Below are 25,300 nucleotides of genomic sequence, written 5' to 3' on the forward strand. Positions count from 1 at the left end.
CTATGCGAGAAAAAACAGGCTGCTTTTAAGAGTGGTGATATGGTACAATACAAATTACTGAAATATGAATTTCAGAGAGCTGTGTTGAAAGCCAAGGCTTCCTATAAAGCTAAGCTTGAAAATAAACTATATGCAAATGACATCAAAGATATCTGGCGTGGGCTGCAGGACATTACTGACTATAAGATCAAACACCATGCTCCAGTCAGTGACCCTTCTCTTCCTGGGAGGCTTAATGACTTCTACTGTTGTTTTTGATAGTGGAAATCACCTGCCCCCCCTCCCCCCTGCTACAGAGAGCAGGGTGACCCTCCACCCCTTATCTCTAAGCATGATGTAAGAATCTTGCTCCGTCAGCAGAACATCTGGAAGGCCTGACGGTGTAATGACTGCCACTTTAAGACACTGTGCTGATCAATTAACATCTGTCCTCACTTTCATCTTTAACTTGTCTCTCCAATTTGGTATTGTGCCTGCTTGTTTTAAATCTGCTGTTATCATTCCAGTTCCAAAGAAAAATAGAATCTCGTGTCTTAATGATTATAGGCCGGTGGCCTTAACTTCTGTCATTATGAAAGTGTTTGAGCGTTTGATATGTAAACACCTGTTTAGTATTTCACTTGACCCCCACCAATTTGCTTATATAGCAAATAGGAGTGTTGATGATGCAGTTTCACTCTGTTTGCATTCTATTTTTCAACATCTGGAGTTAAAATCTACATATGTACGTGTCCTCTTTGTGGACTTTAGCTCTGCGTTCAACACCAATATTCCTGTGAAGCTGATCAACACTTTACAGGAGCTAGGTGTTAGAACATCACTTTGCAAATGGATTTTTAACTTTCTATGCGATAGGAAGCAGGTGGTCAAAATGGGTGATTACAGTCAAAGTTTTTGAACACTGGTGCTCCTCAGGGCTGCGTCCTTTCCCCACTTCTATACTCTTTATACACACAATTCTGTCAATCACACACCAGTTCAGTTTTGTTGTTTAAGTTTGCTGACGATACCTCTGTAGTTGGTCTTATTAATAATGGAGATGAGTCTGACTACCGCAGAGAAGTGGAAGGGCTGGTGAAATGGTGTGAAAGCTATAACTTGATACTTAACATCTCAAAAACCAAGGAACTGGTTGTGGATTTTAGAAGGACCCCTAGTCCCCTCTCTACGCTCTCCATTAATGGGGAGGAGGTGAAGAGGGTCACTTCCTTCCAGTTCCTGGGGACCACAATCCAGGAATCCTTATCATGGGAGCTCCACACTAATTATAAGATCAGTAAAGCTCACCAGCAACTCCACTTTCTGCGGGAGCTCAAAAAGTTTAGAGTCAGCCGAGTTGCCATGACCCACTTTTATAGGTCAACTATTGAAAGCGTGCTCACTTTTTCCATGCTTGTCTGGTTCGGTCACACAACCGCTCAGGACAAAACTAGGATGGAAAGAGTAGTACACAGCATCAAAAATTATAGGCTGTAGTCTCCCTTCACTTTCTTCACTTTTCTCCACCAGAATAATCAGAAAGGCTAAAAAAATCGTAGGGGACCACTCTCACCCTGCTCATCATCTCTTTAATCTCCTCCCATCAGGAAGAAGATATAGGAGTATCAAGTCTTCTACATCACGTTTCAGAGACAGCACTTACCCTCTGGCTATCAGACATCTGAACCTGCACTGACTGCTAGCAACACTTTATTAAAGGTATGCACTGTGCACTTTCTCTGCCGAGGGGTATTATCTTTTTCTCTGCGGGGTGTTGGTCTAATGTCTTACTGGTTGCTGGGTATTGTTGGTGAACATTGTCTGTTTTTTGTCTTGATGTTTGTCTTTTGGGTTATTTACGTCTGAGAGTTGTACCAAGACAAATTCCTATCAACTTGTTGACATGGCAATACATTTATTGAATTGAGAATTGAATTTAATTGAATTATATCGTATTATTAATTCAACGAATAGTTTGTCCTCTTTTTGCGCAGTATTATCTCTAGATGCTCTGAAAGCTTTCGACCAGCTAAAAAGAAACTATTCATGGGTGTTTCTTCAGCATCTGGGTCTAGGATCGAGTTTCATAAAAATTATACATTTTCTGTACACCAATCCAGCAGCCTCTGTTCTCACAGTTTCTGTTCTCCCATAACCCTTTCTTCATACATCGAGGTACTTGACAGGGTTGCCTGCTTTCTCCTCTGTTATTTGCCTTATCCTTGGATCCCTTAGCTCAAGTGGTCCGACAATCTGTAACTATTTCTCCAATAATTATACAGAATACTCATCATCATATTTCTTTGTTTGATGATGATATCTTATTGTTTTCGGATAAGCAGTCACATTTTGGATCTCTCTCTGGGTTTAAAATTTATTGGAGTCCAATGGATTAATAAGTTATGTCTACTTCTCCCTCAATTCTAAAATCAATCCCATTTCCCTTTGTGTATCTGTTCCATTGGTTCCACCCTTTTTTCCCTGCAGGAAATTCTCTCAAAAAACTATAATTGTATTCTAGCCAAAATATCCATGTCACGTTACACTGCCGGAAGGATCACGGAGCCGAGGATAAGCGAAATAAGACTCTCATATAGCCTTGTTATTTGTACACGCTGTGACTATACAGATCACAACATGTAAATAGGAAAATGTTTGCATTATTTTGTCACTTATTGGGATTACTATGCTACCATTATCCATTTACATCCAGTCTTTGTGCTAAGCTAGGCTAGCGGTGGGTGCGTCAAATAACACTTACAGAACGCACAGAAATGAAAAAGGTATGTATGGACTTATCTAACTCTGGGGGATACTGTGAATAAGCTAAAGTCCCAAAAAGTCGGAGTGTTCCTTTAAAATAATAATAACGAATTATAATAGCGATATGAATTTTGGATAGTTTTTCATGGCACATATCTGGCTATTCTCCATCTGCCATACTGAAACGCCCCGCCTTTGGAGGAGGGGGATCTGCCAAAATGAGGTGCCGGATCGGATTCCGAAGGTGCCAAATCCGGATCCGGCTTGTGAATGTGTCATCATTAACTATGAATACAGTACTGATATTTCATAAATCATCCCTTATTCCTATTAAACATAGTTTTAGAGTCTTAATTATTATCCAACTTCCCTGAAAACCCTGGTAAGTGTGCTGTAGGGTGACCACCCGTCCCGCGTAGCGCGTGCGCGTACAGCGTTTGAAGCCCAATTCATGCGTCAAGCATAATCAATGCTTGCTCAAAAAAAGTTGGTCGCTCTATATCCTCGAGCCCCAGGCAGCCAAACAACCATTACTTGACAGTTCAGCACGCTACTGTTGCCACACCCTGCCCCTCAGTTGAACTGCTGACTAGGTTGTTGTCAACTTTTTCGTTGTTGACATGACAGCGCACGCATGTGCATACCAGACACACTGGGAAGGAACTTTTAGATGCACGCTTTTTTCAATTCGAAAAGTTGAGAAAGTGAGGCAGCGCCATCATCAATTAAAAAAGAGAAGGTATGTCCTGTTTCAAACAGTTTTTTTTTTTTTTTTTTTTACTCCTGCCTTTAATAACATGCAAGTTCACCATCCTTTCTCGCCCTTCTCGTTCCGTGAACCTCTGGAGTTGTGAGTTTAAACTTTTTTTTTAACTGTTCCTGTGGTGTTGAGCAACTACAATTCATTTTAATCCTATAATTTTTTATTATAATTTATTTTAAGTGAATAAATTGTAATGAAAAATAAATAAAATAGCTAAAGTAAATCGTAAGTGGAAGTGCATCTGTCAATTCTGTCATGAGCATACATCAGCAATTACACATGTTTAGGGGAATAGGACATTATTAATATACCATGTAAGGTGGTATGTGCTAGAAATGGGTAAACCACTATCAATGAGTCTGCCTGTGGGGTGGGGTCACCGCCGCGTAAGGCAGTGTCCCACATTGTCCCTCAGAAACATACCTCTTGTCCCCCCTTGGGCTTAATAGCAGGTGGTCACCCTAGTGTGCTGGTGATCCGAAAACCGATGCAACCGGTTCTTGACTCGAGAAGGAGAATTGCTCCAGCAGTGGGCGTGTTCGCTCGTCATCTGGCTTGGCTCGGTGTTCATCTTCAGTTTGGTTTTCACAGCAGTTCAGTCAGTGTACCGTATGAGTAAATGAATTACTCTGGGATATTGGTTTATTCTGACTCAGAGGGAGTGTCAGTCACGTTAAAAAAGTTAACAGCTTAAGTAATTTGTGGATTAATGCTTATTGGAGACACGAACCATTTCAAACGATTCAGTTCGATTTGGTGGACTGGTTCAACCGGTTCACTAAGAAGAACCGGTTAAAATGAACGATTCGTCCATGAATCGGACATCACTACATGTGATAAATGCAGGGAAATAGTTAGGCTGACAGAGAAGATTTCAGAATTAGAGACACGCATCCAAAATTTAATTGAGGACAGTAAGAATGTTAGGGCTCTAGATACGGCTTTGGATGCGTCTAGCTCAGGGATTCCTGTACATTGTTCGGTTCCGGCAACAGAGCCCTGCAGCAGGGCAACTGGGTGACAGTGAGGCAGTGTAGTTGTGGGTCAAAACACCGCTCTTCTGTTCCGATCAAAACATTAAACAGGTTATCCCCACTCAGTGATGCATCCACCTAGAAACCTGATGAAAGTGCTCTAGTTATTGGTGATTCTATTGTACGGAACGTGAATATAGAGACACCAGCCACCATAGTTAAAATGTTAATGGGAGCCAGAGCGCCTGACATCTTGGCAAATGTAAAAGTGCTGGCTAATGCTAAATGTAAATACAGTAAGATTGTTATTCATGCCGGCGCTAATGATGTTTGACTTCGCCAGTCGGAGATCACTAAAAATAACATTCGAGGTATGTGAACTTGCAAGCACGGTGTCAGACACTGTAATATGCTCTGGTCCCCTCCCTGCTTACCGTGGTGACAAGATGCATAGCAGATTGTCATTACTCAATAGCTAGAAGTCTAAGTGGTGCCCACAGAATAACATAGGTTTCATAGACATAAATAATATGATCACTGATCATCATTTAGATGTGTTTGACAGAAACCTGGCTAAAACCTGATGATCACATTATTTTAAATGAGTTCACCCCCCAAGATTACTGTTATAAACATGAGCCGAGTCTAAAAGGCAAAGGGGGAGGTGTTGCTTCAATTCCTAACAACGAAGTAATGGTGCTTCATATAACATTATCCAGAGAAAAAGTTTTAACGATAAATCCCCTCTTATGTTTGTACTGGCTACTATATACAGGCCACAAGGGCACCATACAGACTTTATTAAAGAGTTTGGTGATTTTACATCTGAGTTAGTTCTGGCTGCAGATAAAGTTTTAATAGTTGGTGATTTTAATATCCATGTCGATAATGAAAAAGATGCATTGGGATCAGCATTTATAGACATTCTGAACTCTATTGGGGTTAAACAACACGTTTCAGGACCTAAATCATACTCTAGATTTAATACTGTCACATGGATTTGATGTTGATAGTGTTGAAATTATGCAGCCAAGTGATGATATCTCAGATCATTATTTAGTTTTGTGCAAACTTCATATAGCCAAAATTGTAAATTTTACTTCTTGTTACAAGTATGGAAGAACCATCACTTCTACCACAAAATACTTTTTGACTTTTTAAGTTATCTTCCTGATGTATTCAAATTCCTTAACATAGCCAAAACCTCAGAACAACTTGATGATGTAACAGAAACTATGGACTCTCTCTGTTCTAGCATTTTAAATACAGTTGCTCCTTTACGCTTAAGGAAGGTTAAGGAAACCAGTATGACACCATAATGGTTTAATGATATGGTATAATGGTATAATGAGCATACTCGCACCCTAAAGAGAGCAACCCGAAAAATGGAGCGCAGCTGGAGGAAAACAAAACTAAAGGTATTTCGTATTGCTTGGCGGGAAAGTAACCTATCTTACAGAAAAGCATTAAAAACTGCTAGATCCGATTACTTTTCTTCCCTTTTAGAAGAAAGCAAACATAACCCCAGGATTATTCAATACAGTGGCTAAATTAACGAAAAATAAAGCAAGTGTTGACATTTCCCAACATCACAGCACTAATGACTTTATGAACAACTTTACTTCTAAAATATATACTATTAGAGATAAAATTGTAACTATTCAGCCGTCAGCTACAGTATCACATCAGACAGTGCACTATAGACCCCCTGAGGAACAGTTCCACTCATTCTCTACTATAGGAGAGGAAGAATTGTATAAACTTGTTAAATCATCCAAACCAAAAACATGTATGTTAGACCCTATACCATCTAAGCTCCTAAAAGAGGTGCTTCCAGAAGTCATAGATCCTCTTCTGACCATTATTAATTCCTCATTTTCATTAGGATATTTCCCCAAAACCTTCAAACTTGCTGTTATTAAGCCACTCATCAAAAAACCACAACTTGACCCCAAAGAACTAGTGAATTATAGACCAATCTCGAATCTCCCTTTTCTGTCCAAAATACTAGAAAAGGTGGTATCCTCACAATTACATTCCTTCTTAAAAAAATGTTATATCTGAGGGTTTCCAGTCAGGATTTAGACCGTATCATTGTACTGAGATTGCTCTCCTTAGAGCAGGGATAGGCAACTCCGGTCCTGGAGGGCCACTGTCCTGCAGAGTTTAGCTCCAATACTAATTAAACACACCTGAACAAGGCAATCAGTGTTTTTGGGATTACTAGATAGATACAGGCAGGTGAGTTTTTATGAGGGCTGAAGCTAAACTCTGCAGGATAGTGGCCCTCCAGGACCGGAGTTGCCTATGCCTGCCTTAGAGTTACAAATGACCTGCTCTTATCATCTGATGGTGGTTGTATCTCTTTTTATTGGATCTTAGTGCTGCGTTTGACACAATTGACCACAACATTCTTTTGCATAGACTTGAACACTTTGTTTGCATTAATGGAAGTGAATTAGCATGGTTTAAATCGTACTTATATGACCCCCATCAGTCCGTAGCAGTGAATGAAGATGTATCATATCGATGACAAGTGCAGTATGGAGTACCTCAAGGCTCAGTACTAGGGCTGCCACTCTACACGCTTTATATGTTACCCTTGGAAGATATCATCAGGAAACATGGTGTTAGCTTTCACTGTTATGCTGATGATACTCAGCTCTATATTTCTTCGCGGCCTGGTTAAACACACCAATTTGAAAAACTAATGGAATGCATGGTCGATATAAAAAACTGGATGACGAGTAATTTCTTACTGCTAAATTCTGAAGAAAAAAACAGAGGTGTTAATTATAGGACCTAAAAACTCTGCATGTAATAACCTAGAACACTGTCTAAGACTTGATGGCTGCTCTGTCAATACTTCTTAGGAACCTATGTGTGCTATTTGATCGCAATCTTTCCTTAGAAAGCCACGTTTCTAGCATTTTTAAAACTGCATTTTTCCATCTCAAAAATATATCTAAATTGGAGTCTATGCTCTCAATGTCAAATGCAGGAATGTTAATCCATGCATTTAGGACCTCAAGGTTAGATTATTGTAATGCTTTATTGAGTGGTTGTTCTGCACGCTTAGTAAACAAACTACATCTAGTCCAAAAATGCAGCAGCAAGAGTTCTTACTAGAACCAGGAAGGATGACCATATTAGCCCGGTCCTGTCAACACTGCACTGGCTCCCTATCAAACATCGTATAGATTTTAAAATATTGCTTATTACTTATAAAGCTCTGAATGGTTTAGCACATCAGTATTTGAATGAGCTCCTTTTACATTATAATCCTCTATGTCCGCTACGTTCTCAAAACACAGGCAATTTGATAATACCTAGAATATAAAAATCAACTGCGGGTGGCAGATCCTTTTCCTATTGTGCACCTAAACTCTGGAATAACCTAACTAACATTGTTCGGGAGGCAGACACACTCTTGCAGATTAAATCTAGATTAAATACCTATCTCTTTAACCTGGTTTACACATAACATACTAATATGCTTTTAATATCCAAATCCGTTAAAGGATTTTTATGCTGCATTAATTAGGTAAACCGGAACTGGGAACACTTGCCATACCACCCGATGTACTTGCTACATCATTAAGAGAATGGCATCTACACTAATATTAGTCTGTTTCTCTCTTATTCCGTGGTCACCGTAGCCACCAGATCCAGTCTGTATCCAGATCAAAGGGTCACTGCAGGTCACCCGGATCCAGTACGTATCCAGACCAGATGGTGGATCAGCACCTAGAAAAGACCTCTACATCCCTGAAAGACAGCGGAGACCAGGACAACTAGAGCCCCAGATACAGATCCCCTGTAAAGACCTTGTCTCAAATGACTACCAGGACAAGACCACAGGAAACAGATTATTCTTCTGCACAATCTGACAATATGCTGCAGCCTGGAATTAAACTACTGTTTTCGTCTGGTCAGAGGAGAACTGGCCCCCCAACTGAGCCTGGTTTCTCCCAAGGTTTTTTTCTCCATTCTGTCACCGATGGTTCCTTGCCACTGTCACCTCTGGCTTGCTTAGTTGGGGTCACTTCATCTACAGTGATATCGTTGACTTGATTGCAAATAAATGCACAGACACTATTTAAATAACTGCCACTGTTCCATAAACACTAAATTGTAACGAGATGTTCAATGTACACAAACGTTTCCAAAATGTTTTGATGTAGGCTTAAGCTGTGTATGTTTAGTCATAATTTGATTTTAGCCCAGTAACAATATAATACAATATAATACAATATAATTCACAATGACCATATGTGTGCATGGAGGTAAATGGTCCAGGTCTCTGTGCCGCTGCAGCGAGCTCGTATGGGTCGATATTTTGGATGCCTGAGAGCTTCTCCAAATACCGCTGTTTTGTGCTTGGTGTGAGCTTGTTCCTGTAAGGTCCCCTTTATTTTGCTTTATCTTTCTGCATTGCTTTACTTTCTTCATTTCTTCCTCCTATTCGTAGATCCGTCTCGATCTGTTCCGCCGACATAATAAATGCGCAAAAATTAAAGAGCTCTGGAATGTTTAGTCGCGCCTCTGTGAAGTTCTGAAGGCATTGCCCCTGGCAACTGATAGCGTTTCCTACCATCATGGCCGACGGGCTCAGACCCCTCCCAAATCAACTCAAATCAGCACGTGACTCCTCACTCTCAATACTGTATCTGCTGCTAATCTATACTGGGTTTTACAAGTTGTTTCTTATTGTAGGACCCTATGATTTCCGTGATGAACGGAATATTTTTAAGTTTAACGCGGAATGTCACAGAATTAGCCAAATTTTGAATGAATTAATCAAAAGTTGGTCATTGCACTTGCAGTCTATTTAAATATGAATCCTGCATGTTCTGCGTGTCTGTGTTAATGAATGGCGCAGAAGTGCATCATCATTCATCACACACACGGAAGCGTGCGTGGTGGGAGTCTTGTCATATTCTCTAAATAAGTAAAAAATAAAAAAATAAAGTAAAAAGTTCATAGAATTAAAATAGATGAAAAAGTGAGATATGGGGAGTTATTCTCAGTGATAAATCAAATTGATGCTCTTGTGAATGTGCCCAGAGGATTAAGTGCTCTTTAGTATCCAAACCTGCTTTTGGAAGCCCTCCAGATAGGTGCTCTGTGCCCCCTCACACAAACTCTTACACTGAGCAGTGCCTGATAAATACACAGATGTACTGTACACCTGCAGACGTGCACAGCGCCGTTTGCCTCAGCCACCGCATTAGCAAGGATGTGGAGACTATTTCCTTCAGAAAGACAGTTTGTTAGCTAGTTCATTTAAAATATCCTAAACTCTTTTTGATCCTGCCTCTTAAAAGAATCGGAATCTAGAATCGTTAGGAACCGGAATCGAAACAAGGAATCGGAATCGTTCAAATTCAAACGATACCCAACCCTACTTTTGATCAATTTAAATCAACTCCAAGCTTTTAAATGGTACATCTACAATGTTACAAATGCATGATCCAATCAATGAAAACTGATAAATAAGCTAGTTTTATTAGTTGACAACTAATTATGTTAACTCAACTTATCATGCTTGACAAAGATGAGCAAGAGACGATACAACTAACACCTCCCTCCTTTTGGATATTAATATAATTAATATTAATTACTGAGTTTTTTTTACACTGTTAAAGAGTTGGATTCCCATGCTAAACATGGACAAAGTTTCAAAAATTAAGTTGTACGTTTGAAGGAGTATTTCTGTTCCAAAAATACTCCTTCCGGTTTGTCACAAGTTTCAGAAAGTTTTTTTCGAGTATGACTCTGTGTGACGTTAGATGGAGCGGAATTTCCTTATATGGGTCCTAAGGGCACTTCTGCCGGAAGAGCGCGCGCTCTCGTATAGCAGAGCACTGAGAGCACAACAGACATTCACTGATCAGAGCGAGAGCGTCGCGAAATGTCACAAAAGGAGTGTGTTTTTGGTTGCCAGGGCAAGACAACCCTGCACAGATTACCAAAAGAAAAACAGCATTAAGGGACCAGTGGATGGAGTTTATTTTTACAGAGCATCAACAGAGTTGTGCAAGTGTTTGTGTTTGTTCCCCTGCATTTCGAAGATGCTTGTTTTACAAACAAGGCCCAGTTTGATGCCGGATTTTCATATCGTTTATTTCTTAAGGATAATGCAGTCCCAATGAAAAAGGGTCACAATCGTGTGTTGGAACCGCATGCGGTGAGTAAAACTGCTTCAAATATCTCTGTGTTGTTAACTTGGCTATCGGCGCGTAAGCACATCAAGTAAACAACATGCGTTGTTGTCATCAAACTGCACTTTCCACATGTACAGCTTAAAAAAAAAAAAAAAAAAAGACCACAAAGTGGAACTTAGTCATTTTCCAAAACAGCTAAGCAAATATATACAGTTTCAGTACATACCACATAGAGACGTCGTTGCTGATGCTGCTCTTGTTAAATTTCAGCCTCTGCATCTGATTCTGGATCATACATTTACGCTGAATCTGACTGTTAGCCATGGTTTGTTTTGGTTGTCCTCACGGTAATGTCACAGCTTCCAAACGCTCTCAACGCAAAAGCCTACTGGCACTCGTGTTTTTTTAGCTCCGCCCACACGTCACGCCTCCAGCCGGTCGTGTTTTTCCAGGAAAAATCGGTACATACTATCTTTCTCTTATGAATATATGATAAAACTAAAGACTTTTTGGAGTTATGAAGGATACAGTACTACTCTATAGGTACTCAAGATTAACAGGATATTGAGTGAAAACGAGCATTTCACCCCCCCTTTAAACATACAGTACAGACCAAAAGTTTGGACACACCTTCTCATTCAAAGAGTTTTCTTTATTTTCATGACTATGAAAATAGTAGATTCACACTGAAGGCATTAAAACTATGAATTAACACATGTGGAATTATATATGGAATTATAAACATAACAAAAAAGTGTGAAACAACTGAAAATATGTCATATTCTAGGTTCTTCAAAGTAGCCACCTTTTGCTTTGATTACTGCTTTGCACACTCTTGGCATTCTCTTGATGAGCTTCAAGAGGTAGTCACCTGAAATGGTCTTCCAACAGTCTTGAAGGAGTTCCCCGAGAGATGCTTAACACTTGTTGGCCCTTTTGCCTTCTGTCTGCTGTCCAGCTCACCCCTAAACCATCTCGATTGGGTTCAGCTCCGGTGACTGTGGAGGCCAGGTCATCTGGCGCAGCACACCATCACTCTCCTTCTTGGTCAAATAGCCCTTGATGCCTTCATTGTGACTCTACAATTTTCATAGTCATGAAAATAAAGAAAACTCTTTAAATGAGAAGGTGTGTCCAAACTTTTGGTCTGTACTGTAAGTGCAGATCCCTTTAGCACAGCTTGAAGTGATGCTTAAGGGAGAGAGAGTATTTAATTTCACATAATTTATTCACATAATTCATCAATCTTCACGTCTTTTACTTCTGTCATTCCCTCGCCTCCTGAAGGGTTGGATCTAGGAACGAGGAAAGGAAATGAGAATGCACAAATAAGAATTCAGAAGCACCCATGTTATAAGCTTTGAAGTAATGGTGACGTACACTCTAAATGACAGATGGATGGCTGTGATTTCTTTCTTAGAGATAAATAAGTTTTATTTGTTGTGTTGTGTATAACCTTTCAAATGCAGGATATTTGGTTTAACCATGTGCCTTAAAATATTTTGTGCAGAATTATTTGTATTTGTAATAACAATTATTACAATTGTAGATTTGTTGCAGAAAGGAGTTGGCCTGTGTCACTGTTTTGAATTAATATTTATGTAAAGTATTGCACATTTGCACATTGTATATTGGGGGGTGTTGAACCCACCCAGTATCAACTTGCTTCCGGCAAAGCCTATTCATGTTATTTAACTTTTGTTGAGTTGTTAATGAATGACCTCTCCTCTACGTGTGCTGTGAGGGACAATAGAACTTTGACTTTTATAAATGTATAGACATTAAGAATCCTGTTCTATCCTTTATTTATATTCTTCAAGATTAATGTCTGCATATTATGTGAGTATAGCCAACTGTATAAGACACTTGCCAGTGTTAAAAAACCTTGAATTGTAGATAACGGCTCTGTGTGCATGTGTGTGTGTGTCAGCACATATACTCTGTGAGAAGACCAGTTTCTGATCATCCTGACCTAAGATGTGGTGTCTTCTTCACCAGTGATGACACTGGCTACAATCATTGGAATATATGCTGGAGATGTTAATGTCCACATGCGTAGACGGTCTAAGTTTATCTAGGTTTTGGAACCAATCAGATTTCTGCTTACCAGTGCTTTGACACAATTAGTATCTTCTGTCTGGAGTATAAATGTTGGTGATTCTGAGTTATACGCAGAGCGGCCTACGAACTCTGTCGTGAAAACTGAAGCTGGCTTCTGCTGATGAAACTGCAAACTATTTTCTTCAGTAAAATTATTATTATTAAAAGGGGGTGAAATGCTCGTTTTCACTCAATATCCTGTTAATCTTGAGTACCTATAGAGTAGTACTGCACCCTTCATAACTCCAAAAAGTCTTTATTTATATTATATTTATAAGAGAAAGATAGTCTGTACCGATTTTTCCCGGAAAAACACGAGCGCCTAGAGGCGTGACGTGTGGGCGGAGCTAAAGAATCACGAGCGCCAGTAGGCTTTCGCGTTGAGAGCGTTTGGAAGCTGTGACACAGATCCAGAGGCTGAAATTTAACAAGAGCAGCATCAGCAAATGCGTCTCTATGTGGTATGTACTGAAACTGTATATATTTGCTTAGCGGTTTTGGAAAATGACTAAGTTCCACTTTATGTCGTCTTTTCTTTTTTTTTTTTTAAGCTGTACATGTGGAAAGTGCAGTTTGATGACAACATCGCATGTTGTTTACTTGATGTGCTCACGCGCCGATAGCGAAGTTCACAACACAGAGATATTTGAAGCAGTTTTACTCACCACATGCGGTTCCAACACACGATCGTGAACCTTATTCGTTGCGACTGCATTATCCTTAAAAAATAAACGATGTTCAAATCCGTCTTCAAACTGGGCCTTGTTTGTAAAACAAGCATCTTCGAAATGCAGGGAACAAACAAAAACACTTGCACAACTCCGTTGATGCTCTGTAAAAATAAACTCCATCCACTGGTCCCTTAATGCTGTTTCTCTTTTGGTAATCTGTGCAGGGTTGTCTTGCCCTGGCAACCAAAAACACACTTCTTTTGTGACTTTTCGCGACGCTCTCGCTCTGATCAGTGAAATGTTTGTGCTCAGCCTCGCTATACGGGAGCGCGCGCTCTTCCGGCAGAAGTGCCTTAGGACCCATATAAGGAAATTCCGCTCCATCTAACGTCACACAGAGCCATACTCGAAAAAAACTTTCAGAAACTTGTGACAAACCGGAAGAGGTTTTTTTGGAACAAAAATACTCCTTCAAACGTACAACTTAATTTTTTTAACTTTGTCCATGTTTAGCATGGGAATCCAACTCTTTAACAGCGTAAAAAACTCAGTATGCATGAAATAGCATTTCACCCCCCCCCCCCCCTTTAATTGAACTCATAACACAGATTGCCTTTTAAAAAATATGAGATACAGTGATAGGAAATAAACCTCCACAAATTTGTGGCATGTTTCCTAAAAATTTTCTAAAATGCTGTTTTTTTTTTTTTTTTCTTTTTTTTTTTTTTTGCATGGCTTTCTATACATCTCCTATGACTTCAAGTTCAGCAGTCATATTTGTCTATCTTGAACCCCCTTCCTCAAATCTTGCCCTGGAGGTCAAATGTGCTGCAGAGTTAAGCTCCAACCCCAATCAAAGTCACCTGCCTGTGATTTTTCTTATGATCACAAAGACATTGATTGGCATTGATTAGCATGTACAGGTGTGTTTGATTAGGTTTACAGCTAAACTGATCTAGAAAATGTGTACGTGTTCTGTGTGAATGGTTGATTTCGGTTTTAACCTAATCAAGATTAAGCTGACCATATGAGCCCGTGCTTGCCAGGATTTCTATATTGCCTAAAACAAGTAGTTTGACCAATAACATGCAGGTATGGTACATAATCAACCAGTCGTGGCGTGTAAGAAGGTGAGATCTACAAAGAACGATCAAAGCAATGCAAATACACGTACATGTTAGGTGTTTGTTTGTTCATTCAACTTTAAGCATCGCTGCGCACAGATCATTGTATGACACCAAAGTACCAAGAGAGTGATTTTAATGCATAAGGAGCCATCTGCTCTGCTCTCTATAGCTCTTATAAATGTCATACAATGATCGATGTTCACACACAAAAAGCCAAAATCTGGTTATTTTAGGCAATATAGAAATCCTGGCAATGATGTGTTCTAGGAAAATGGCTCATATGGTCACCCTAACCATTTTGACTGAATAATGCAGCAACAGTGCATCTTGTGGGCTAAACTACCAAACATTATACTACAACATCACTTACACCATCATCACTCCATCTCATGCTCCACTGATGATGCTCCCTGATGTACACCTAACATTCGATTGTACTATTTTTGCATTCAAATGTTAATTTAAAATGTGTCTAATTTTATTTATTTTTCTCCAAATTTCCTCATCACAGGGAGGCACAGCAATTATATAAGTGTTTGTGTGTGCTGTCTGTGTCACTCATTGCACGTGCCTATTCTGTGCACTATATCGACATTTTTTTTTTTATATCGTTGTCGAAGAAGGTGTACTGTCGATAAATATCCATACTGTTTTATTGCCCAGGCCTAGGTTGAGTCCCCTTTCAATTTCAGGTAGGCTACAATTCAATTCACTAACTCTTTTCTTGGGTCAGTTTGCATGGTGAACCTGGTTGGAGATATTAAACCCCTTTATTCAGTTTTTTCGACTGCCGACTTGTTTTATTTTTATTTTATTTTTTCTAGGCTTGATTGTGTTTATGGGGTGCAGTCTAACACATGTTAAAACTATTATTAAACTATTATTTTTAAAAAAATAAAAATAAAAAAACACATTTTTCACACTTTTTTCCTAATTAATGTTATTCAGTTGCTTTCCTTTTTGTTTAAAGTGCTATATAAATAAAGGTGACTTGACATAATTTCTTTATTCCACACCACTCTGTTCCTTTTCCTATAAACACGCTGATAATTTCCTGCTTTTATGAAACCTCTCCTTAAAAAATATGCGATGGGCTCTGATCAATATCAATTTTAGCTATATTGAGACACAGAGGATATTAGTGAAAAGGATCGCGTAGAACCTGCTTCTTTAAGCTTGTAATATATGGTTTTATCTAGATCAGTGGTGGTATTGCAGGTGGGCCGCCAATTATTTTCTGTTCATTTCCAGTCCATTCTAGGGCTGTGCGATTAAAAGAAAACGTCCTAAAATCACGATTTGAGCGTGCGCATATGCCTAACTCCAGGTTCACACACTGTCTGTGATGCGCCTTTTTTCTGAGCCAATGTTGACGGATCAGAGCGTTCTCACTGCGGTAAAAGGCTAGAAATAAAAACGTGCGAAAATAATTCATGTCTAACACATGAGCATAGAGTGAATTTGTTAGTGAACAGGATGCAGTTTAAGTGAGAGGAGACACGTTTTAAGTGTGCACACTCTCTCCTCGCAAAGCAGCGTGTATCTGAGCAAGCACGACCGGTTTTGTGACAGAGCAAAGGAAATCTGCTGCGAACAGAAAGATTCGCACTCGTGCATTATTTTAATGTGCTTTCGCGTTATACTTATGCGCTCTCACTGCTGAGCGCATAAACATACTGTATACACACTGCAAACACCTGAGGCACCGCTACAATTAATGAGCTCTATGAAGAATGCATGGCAAAAAAGAAAAAAAAAGTCCCTGTATACAGGATTTTTTTTTTTTTTTTGCCACAAGTCTATACATTTTTTTTTATATCTTCACTATAGTGATAATTTTGACTTATGTCTGTTCTAGAGATTTTACAACTTTTTGATAAAGCTCTGATTGGTTTTCTTTTGGAAATATGTTTCAAATTAATCCTGAATGCATTTATGACTGTAAAAGCACAATTGCAAAATTGATTAAAAAAATCGCGATAGTTTTTTTTTTTTTTTTGTCTATATCGCACAGCCCTAGTTTATTCAATAAATATAGTTTAAAATCTAGCTTCTGAGTACTAAGTTATTAACCCAACAATAGCGGGGTCAGTTAATTTTTTTGAAGTGGGCCGCGCAAACATATGTGTTTGGTTGTGTGGGCCGCGAGTTGAAAAAGGTTGGGAACCACTGATCTAGATTAAAGCTTTAATACAGTATGGCAACTGCACGCAAGTCCATGTATAATGATTCTCATAGCGATGTTATTTATTCCAAGGTCACTGTTAGCCAACAGATCAGATGGTCATTGCAGTCACCCGAATCCATTATGTATCCAGCCCAGATGGTGGATCATCACCTAGAAAGGACCTCTACAGCCCTGAAAGACAGCGGAGACCAGGACAACTAGATGAGCCCCAGATACAGATCCTCTGTAAAGACCTTGTCTCAGACGACCACTGGGACAGGACCACAGGAGACAGATGATACTTCTGCACAATCTGACTTTGCTGTAGCCTGGAATTGAACTGCTGGTTTCGTCTGGCCAGAAGAGTACTGGCCCCAGACTGGACTTGGATTCTCCCAAGGTTTTTTTCTACATTCTGTCACTGATGGAGTTTTGGTTCCTTGCCACTGTCACCTCTGGCTTGCTTAGTTGGGGACACTTCATTGACAGCGATATCATTGTGGGATATTGATTGCAAATGATTGCACAGATACTATTTAAACTGAACTGAGCTGCATGATGACATCACTGAATTCAATGATGAAATGCCTTTAACTTTAATTTTGCATTATTGACACTGTTTTCCTAATTAATGTTGTTCAGTTGCTTTGACACAATCTGTTTTGTTTAAAGTGCTATATAAATAAAGGTGACTTGACTATGTGAAAGTTAATGTATGAATGAAACAGTTCATTGTTTGAGCTGAGCTATTGATCTGAATGAATGAGAGAGAGAGAGAGAGAGAGATGCATAGCAGGGCGACGTGAGGATTGACACAGGATTAAGAACCTCTACTTTAAAATAGTGATTTTGAAACTTGTGAATCAATTAGAATCGTTAGAAGCCACAATCACGATTCTCAGATTAATAAATTTTTTATGTGCACCACTATTTTCCTTATCTCTAAAGCGGTGCAGCATAGCCTAACCCACTTTGTTGTATGTTCACAGGGGTGGGGTTTGTCTGGGTTTGTGATGTCACAAACCCAGAAAGTAACTCATTGTAGTCCCTATGAGTCGTTCTTGTAGGCATGAAACTGCCATAATTTTAAGACATATATCTCCATTTGCACTGAACATTTTTATGCTCAAAACAGCAACATTACAAACTAATGTTAAAGAGGGGGTACAATTGTGTTTAGTGTATTCAGAGTTGTTCACCGTGTTAAAGAGATGGATTCTCATGCTAAACATGGACAAAGTTGTAAAAAAATAATTTTGAAGAATGACTGAGAATTTCTGTGCCGAAAATCTTACTTCCGGGTTGGTACAAGTTTCGGCTGGGTTTTTTTTTTGATCGTGGATCTAATGACATAGACAAGAACGGATGTCATTATATGAGCATTTCCCTCAGAAAAGCGTGCCCACGCACACACATTGACCGGAGGAGAGTGAGACTGCGCACATCTACGTGCTTCAAAATCATCTGCAGCGCTAATAAATATTGATTCTGCAGATGCTAAGAGAATGTTGTTGTTAGTGTTGTATGTTTTTAAGAGAATTAAAGCAAACAGGAGATAACTGCATGGCACTGAAATATATAGCACAATTTGCAAAGGCAAAATTGATAACATCAGCACAGAAAACTGTTAAAAAGTACAAACCTCTTTCTCCAAATAGGCTGTCCACTATAGAATTCAACAGCCTGTCAAACTTTTCAAGGTGGTTCTAAAACATAAGAAAAGAGCAAAGAAACAAAACAAAACTGAGTTTTCAATTTGAATTTGTATGAAAAAATGCAGTCTTTATCTGTGTCTGCTTAGGTCTTAATGACCTTTCATTCCCTCCTGATTAATGTGCTTGACATAGTAACGCATACACAGTCAAATTACAAAGTATGCTTGCTTCAATAAAAACGATACCTTGTGAATGCAGAGAGCTCAATAAACATTACACAACCACAAGTCACATGCTCTGAGAATTGTACAACAACACTAGATTTTACATACGGACATGTGTTATGCATGTACTGTAGCCTGTATTTTAAAAGTCAGGTGAACCAGTCAAATATTATACATTTTATAATGGAAAGCTTGTTTTGTTGTCAAATTCTTGTCACCCCTTTGGCATTCAAACCCAAATACCTGAACACAAGGTTATTCCTTAAAAAAATAAATAAATAAAAAAAAGGTTTTGAATGCATCCTCTAATATGGCTTGAATTTCTATTTAATCAGCAGAAAGAGACAAAAAGCAGAAAAAGCTGAAATTAAATGCGAAGTCTCTCTGTACTAAAATGACAACAGTGACCTCTCTCATTTTACAGGTCATTGGTTCCCTCTCTGCTTTTCACTGTCTCTTTCTGTTTTGGATCTGGAAGAGGGCACTCAAATAGTAAATTACATTCATTTAGATAAACCCTGATGCTTAAAACATCCTGATGATTTGCCATCTAAACAAATAAATGATGTTGGAAAACACAAGAGATACAGAGAACCACACTTTCTGCCTAGACTGATAAGTGGGTTTACTGGTTCTCCGGGCACTGGCAAAGTTCTTGTGGTGGCACGCTGTCCAATAAAGAAGGAAGTGTGTTGAGTCCCAAACACTCTCTATACCCACTTTGGGCAACTTACCAGCCGAGTCAACACGTGAGATCATGTGCTGATTACAGTGACATCACAGGATCCTCTTACTGTGATCCCCCGAGTGTTAGTATTATGTGAGCTCATTATGGACTCAAACGATCCTTATACTACGATACTCACAGTGTGAATAATATGTGAGCTCATTATGAATTCAATTTTGAGCAGGTTGCAAGGAGGCATCTTAAATATCTTTCACTGGGAATAAGATCATCTATTTGTACATATTGGAGACATCAACTAATTATTCTTTTTTTTTTTCATTTCTCTGCATAAATAATTTTGCATGTTTTTTTTTTTTTTGCCTTTATTTTGATAAAGTAGAAAGAGAGAGGGATGGGATCGTGAAAGGTCCTCGAGCCGGGATTCAAATCGACCACAGCACACAGAACTGTATGTTGGCATGCTGAACACAGCTATCAATGATGACAAGAATTTGAAGGTTAGAACTTATCAATGGATTAACAAACGGGTCCGCAAACTTCGGCTGTGAGTCTTGTGTCATCAGCCCGGAACTAAAACTCGATTCAGTTCGGTTACTTTCTAGGAGTGAACAAGCTTAAAGAACAATTTGTTCAGGGATCGAACATCACTATAATGATTCACATTTGTGTCAGAGCCTTTTGACCATGGAATTGCTATTTTGTTCTGGAGCAATGGTGAGTGGTCTCTTTGATTTATTCACATATGCTGATATGACATTATAATGCCAATATGCACTGTGGCCTGGCCCCATGTTAGCAAATTAGCCAGGTACATGTGTTAGCTTGGAAACGTTACTTGTGAACCAGTCATCTTGCCAGCTCAGCCAGGAACACATTACAAATCGTCGCTGTCGGGCGGAAACCTTCTATGTCCAAATTTCATATTTTTTCACAAATACACGCTATTGGTCAGTCCCCACGTTGGTATGTTAATTTTACAAATTATTAACCAATCTAAAGTCTTGAAAATAGCTTGAGATCAAATCTCGTAACTCCACTGGACACTTGGACGAGCTTCACAGCATAATAAGCATAATAAGAGTCGCAATAAATCCTCGTCGAGCAACACATACTCTGAGGTAAATGTCCTCAAAACAATGGTTATTCATGATTCTGTTATATGAATTGTATAATAACAGTTTATTTATAGTATATATAACAGTTTTATCTCAAAGTAATGGTAGTGCTGAGGTGTCAGTCATCGTTTCTGAGGATGCTAGATTTTTCTTTCTGCTTGGTCTAGCATTGGACAGTAGCTATCTTGTTGACTGAAATCTTCCATGGTTTTGTTTCTGCAGAGGATAATGAATTTAATGCACAAAAATAGTATGCCATTGACTTAGTTAGACACTATACATTGGTTTTGTCGTCATGTTTGGTGAGATCGCTAACGTGATTTTTGTAGGGCTTACAAAAAATCTTGACCACCGATATTTCTGGAGCTCGTCTAAGGATCTGAACTTAGCACAAGACAATCCACTGCAATGCAGACTAAACCCTGTGCATTGCAGATAAAACAGGATTGTATCTTAGAATGTCAAGGCATGCCGTCATGTTCAGCAAGCTAGCTGGCTTCTTGCCTCGTTATCATATGTAATCATGCCATAATTTAGGAAAATGATCAATTGACATTTATTCTTTTTTTTTTTTTTTTTTTTTTTGGAGGCAACCTTGTCTGTGTCCTTCGAGGAACTCTGTCAGATGCAGCCTTTTATTCAGACCACCTGAAGATCAAAGAGCTGAAATTCAAACACCTCCAAGACCTGAAAGAAGTAATCTGAAAGGACTTTCACAACTTTTATGACAATTTACTTCACTAGCTTAATATACGATGCAGTATTAACACAGTCAATATGATGGCAATGTTATCTGTGTTACACTATGATATCAGTTATTGATGTATTTCAAATATCTACTTAATACTAGGCTTATTATGCATGTTCATTGAAGTTTTAAAATGTATCTAATATAATACTTGAATTAAATTCTATATTTTGGACACAACCATTAAATTATTGTTTTTACTATAATTTTTCTGACTTTAAGTTAAACTGTTAGGCCTTCCTATAGACTATGTCTCTTTTGTCACTGTCCATGTAAAACACCCCAAGTTGCAAAGTTTTTATTTATGGAAGAAAATAAACTACTGGCTATCTACTGGTGCCAAGTAAGCCTCTTTGGATACAATAACGAGAGAAAATAGTTAGGTTAGATAAATACTTCGATGCAGAAGGAAGCCCGTGAGCCTCAAAGGTAAGTTTGCAAGCAGATTAGGCAAATGTCTGCCTATTAGACATCTTAATCAGCTCTTTGTTTGTTTTTTTGTTTTGTTTTTTTGTTTTTTGTATTGCATCACTTATAGCTCTCAAAAATTTAAAATAGAGTTTAGGAAGATGTATCTAACCACAGTCGTTAGCTTTCGTTAACTATTGAAGCCTTTTCTCTTGTCAAAAGGTTCAACGCGATCGCCAATTTTGCATGCAGATTAATTTTCACCTGCTAGACAGCCTAGTCAGTTTATCGTTGGTATTCAACAGTATATGATAGCAATTAGTGTTGGGCAGTAAACTGGTTCATACCGAAAAACGGTGTAAATTTTCATTACAATATGAATTTTTAATATACCGCCATACCGATGTATTTAGCAAGCAAGCAAGCAAGCAACTTTATTTATATAGCACATTTTTTTAAACTACAGACGCTGCCCCAAAGTGCTTTATAAAATTTATAAAATTAAAAACATACAATAAAATAAACATATCTTATTCAAAAGCTAAAGAAAACAAATACGTTTTTAAATAGGACTTAAGAGTTGTTACCGATGGGGCTGACCTCACATGGAATGGGAGACTATTCCAGAGTTTGGGAACTACTACAGAAAAAGCACGATCTCCTTTTGATTTAAGATTACAGCGAGGGACCTTTAAAAGCCGTTGATCGGTAGACCTTAGGACTCTAGAAGGAGAGTAAGGAACAGTAACTGATCACTGATGTACTGGGGTGCAAGGCCTGACAGGGACTTGTAGACAAACAAGAGAATTTTAAAATCAATCCTGAATTTGACCGGAAGCCAATGTAAGGATTGCAGTACAGGAGTAATATGGTCTCTCTTTCTCACCCCCATTAACAGCCTTGCTGCTGCATTCTGCACTAACTGTAAGCGGACAAGCAAAGTCTGGGGAAGACCAACATATAGAGAATTACAACAGTCAAGCTTAGATGTGATAAAGGAGTGAACCACAATTTCCAAATCCTTACTGGATAAAAAATGCTTTACTTTAGCAATTGATCTAAGGTTAAAAAAGCTACCTTTAACAACGGCACCAATCTGTTTCTTAAAGTTAAGTGATGAGTCCATAATAACCCCTAAACTCTTTACATGATTCTCAGTCTTTAGGGATAAAGATCCTAAATGATCAGGAAAGGTAGGTGAGATGGGAGAGCCTACAATCAAAACCTCAGTTTTACTCTCATTTAATTGTAGAAAGTTGCTAGATATCCAGAGTTTAATGTCACTGTAACATTCCTGTGCTTTGTCCAGTGAACAGGTTTTATCTAAGCTCACAGGAAGGTAAAACTGGAGATCGTCTGCATAACAGTGATATGAAATACTATACTTCCGAAAAATAGTGCTTAGAGGAAGCATGTAAAGAGAAAACAGCAACGGTCCCAAAATCAACCCCTGAGGGACACCACAAACTAAAGGGGCCAATGTGGAAGAGAAGTCTCCCAAATTCATAGCATCTGTCCTGTCTCTTAAATATGATGCAAACCACTGTAGAGCTATACCCTGGACACCAACCCAACACTCCAGACGATTGAGAAGAATTTCATGGTCTATCGTATCGAAGGCAGCACTCAGATCCAATAAAACCAGAACAACATGTGATCCAGAGTCCAGCGATAATAATATATCATTAGTGACCTTGAGTAGTGCAGATTCTGTGCTATGACAGGTCCTAAAGCCCGTTTCGAATGTGTCTAAAATATCATAAGTATTCAGATATGTATATAGCTGTGAATAGACCACTTTCTCTAAAATCTTGGACTGTATGATCCAAATAAGTTTTTTTTAACAAGGGTTGAAGAATTGCTGAAGAATTGTTTGAAACTTTTAGGTACTACTCCACTCATCAAAGAGCTGTTAATTATAGCTGTTAGGCTAGAACTCACAGTAGAGAAAACATCTTTAAAAATATGAGTAGGTAGAACATCCAAGTCTGCAACTACCTCCGTTCATTTTACAGACGATATCTGCTAGTTGTGCTGATGAAACTGGTTCAAAGTTTGAAAAAATATTAGACAGCGTAGGATTAATTGATGAACAGGATTGTAAAGGTACAATTTCACTTCTGATCTTCTAAATTTTTGAGTAAAAAAAACCAATAAAAATTATTCACAAGTTTCTTGTGTGGCATCTCTCATGACATTCCTTGGTCGGTTTTAAATGGAAAGAATTGTGTTAAACAAACTTAATCGGTTTGCATTATCTGAAATTACCCTTGACTACTTACTGATAGTTAGCCAAGGTATTTTTTAACATTTCAAATGAAATTTGAAGTTTATCTCTCTTTCACTTGCGTTCAGCTTTTCTACATTCTTGTCTAAGAGTGTATGTTACATTATTTAACCAAGGTTGAGAGATTCCCTTGTGTTTCTTTAGTTTAAGAGGGGCAACACAATCTAAAGCAAAAGTGCAAGACTTAGTAAAAACCTCAACCTGCACCTCAGTGTCCTCTCCATCAACTTTGTCTGTAACATGAGATAAATAAAATTCTGAAAAAAAGGTTTGCAGTTGTAGAATTGGTGGATCTAGCATAATGTAAAGGTTGAGAAGAGATTGTATAGATATAAGAACAAACAGCATCGAATACAAATCGAGCACAGCATCAGTTCAGTCAGGCCACGGAGGCAAGGCTGTGAACAGCTGATGCGTTCAGCTGTGAAATCGCTCCAATCACCACATCTCTCCTATTAGACACGGGACATATATATACGTGCCACTACTGCTCGGTAAGTATGCTCAACAACTCGCAACCCTCCCTCCCTCCCCATTATATGCATGAGCACATTACTGCGCACCTTCTGGCTGTTGTCTTGTTTGTTTCAGATCACTAAGGCTTCCAAAAATCTTAGCTGGCATGGACCTCATTGCGGAGAGACACCCATCTTTATAATCAGGCTACAGGATAGACGTACCACTGCCACATCTACATGATTATCACCGTTTGCTTTAAAGACTTTATTAAAAGTCTTAATTATTATGTATTTCTAAATTCATGGTTCCGGGGGGTTAATGTTAAAGCTCTTGTATGTTCAATTATTCTGGGAGCAAGAACCCCCATAAGGAACCATACCGCCAAAGATAAATTGTGTTCAATAAACTCAAGTAAACTTGCCAAAGTGGTTCCTGTCTGAACTGAATAATGGTCAGAAAATACCTACATCTGAAATTTCCAAATTTGATATAGAAATACCAAATGATAACACAATATCTAATGTGTGACCTTTCATATGAGTAGAACCAAAGACATGTTGTGTTAGATTAAAAGTCTCAATAAGAGAAAGAAATTAATTAACCAATGGCATTGATGGGCAGCATAAATGGACATTAAAATCCCCAAGGACCAAAAGCGAGACACAAAACCAGTCAGAAAATCTGAAAATTGCTGGATGAAATCCTTATTCCATTTGGGCGGTCTATATACCAAAGCACAGAAAAAAGACTCCAGAGTATCAATCTTAAGTAACTGTACCTCGAATCTCGAGTAGGTTTGTGTGGATAGTAGTCTGCATTTAAAAGTGTTACGGAAAACAGTGGCAACATCACCTCCTCGTCCAGTGGTCCGAGGAGAGTTCAAAAAGTCACAGCCTGGTGGTATCAACTTACCTGAAGCCATCTGATCACCAAGATTCAACCAAGTCTCAGTAATAAAGAAAAAGTCCAGCGAACGTGACATCATAAAATCATTCAAAATTAAAG

General features: G+C 38.7%; 1 protein-coding gene across 1 annotated transcript in view; it reads right to left on the reverse strand.

Moving 5' to 3' along the window:
• The window catches only part of LOC128012864 (elongation of very long chain fatty acids protein 2), a 134,242-nt gene that overhangs the window by 46,203 nt on the left and 62,739 nt on the right, over positions 1–25,300 (reverse strand). The window contains exon 2 of the mRNA XM_052595433.1: positions 18,354–18,417. Coding sequence (XP_052451393.1) covers positions 18,354–18,417 — 64 coding nt within the window. The remainder of the gene's footprint in view (positions 1–18,353; positions 18,418–25,300) is intronic.

Source organism: Carassius gibelio, chromosome B24, assembly GCF_023724105.1.
Source record: "Carassius gibelio isolate Cgi1373 ecotype wild population from Czech Republic chromosome B24, carGib1.2-hapl.c, whole genome shotgun sequence".
Classification (NCBI taxonomy): domain Eukaryota; kingdom Metazoa; phylum Chordata; class Actinopteri; order Cypriniformes; family Cyprinidae; genus Carassius; species Carassius gibelio.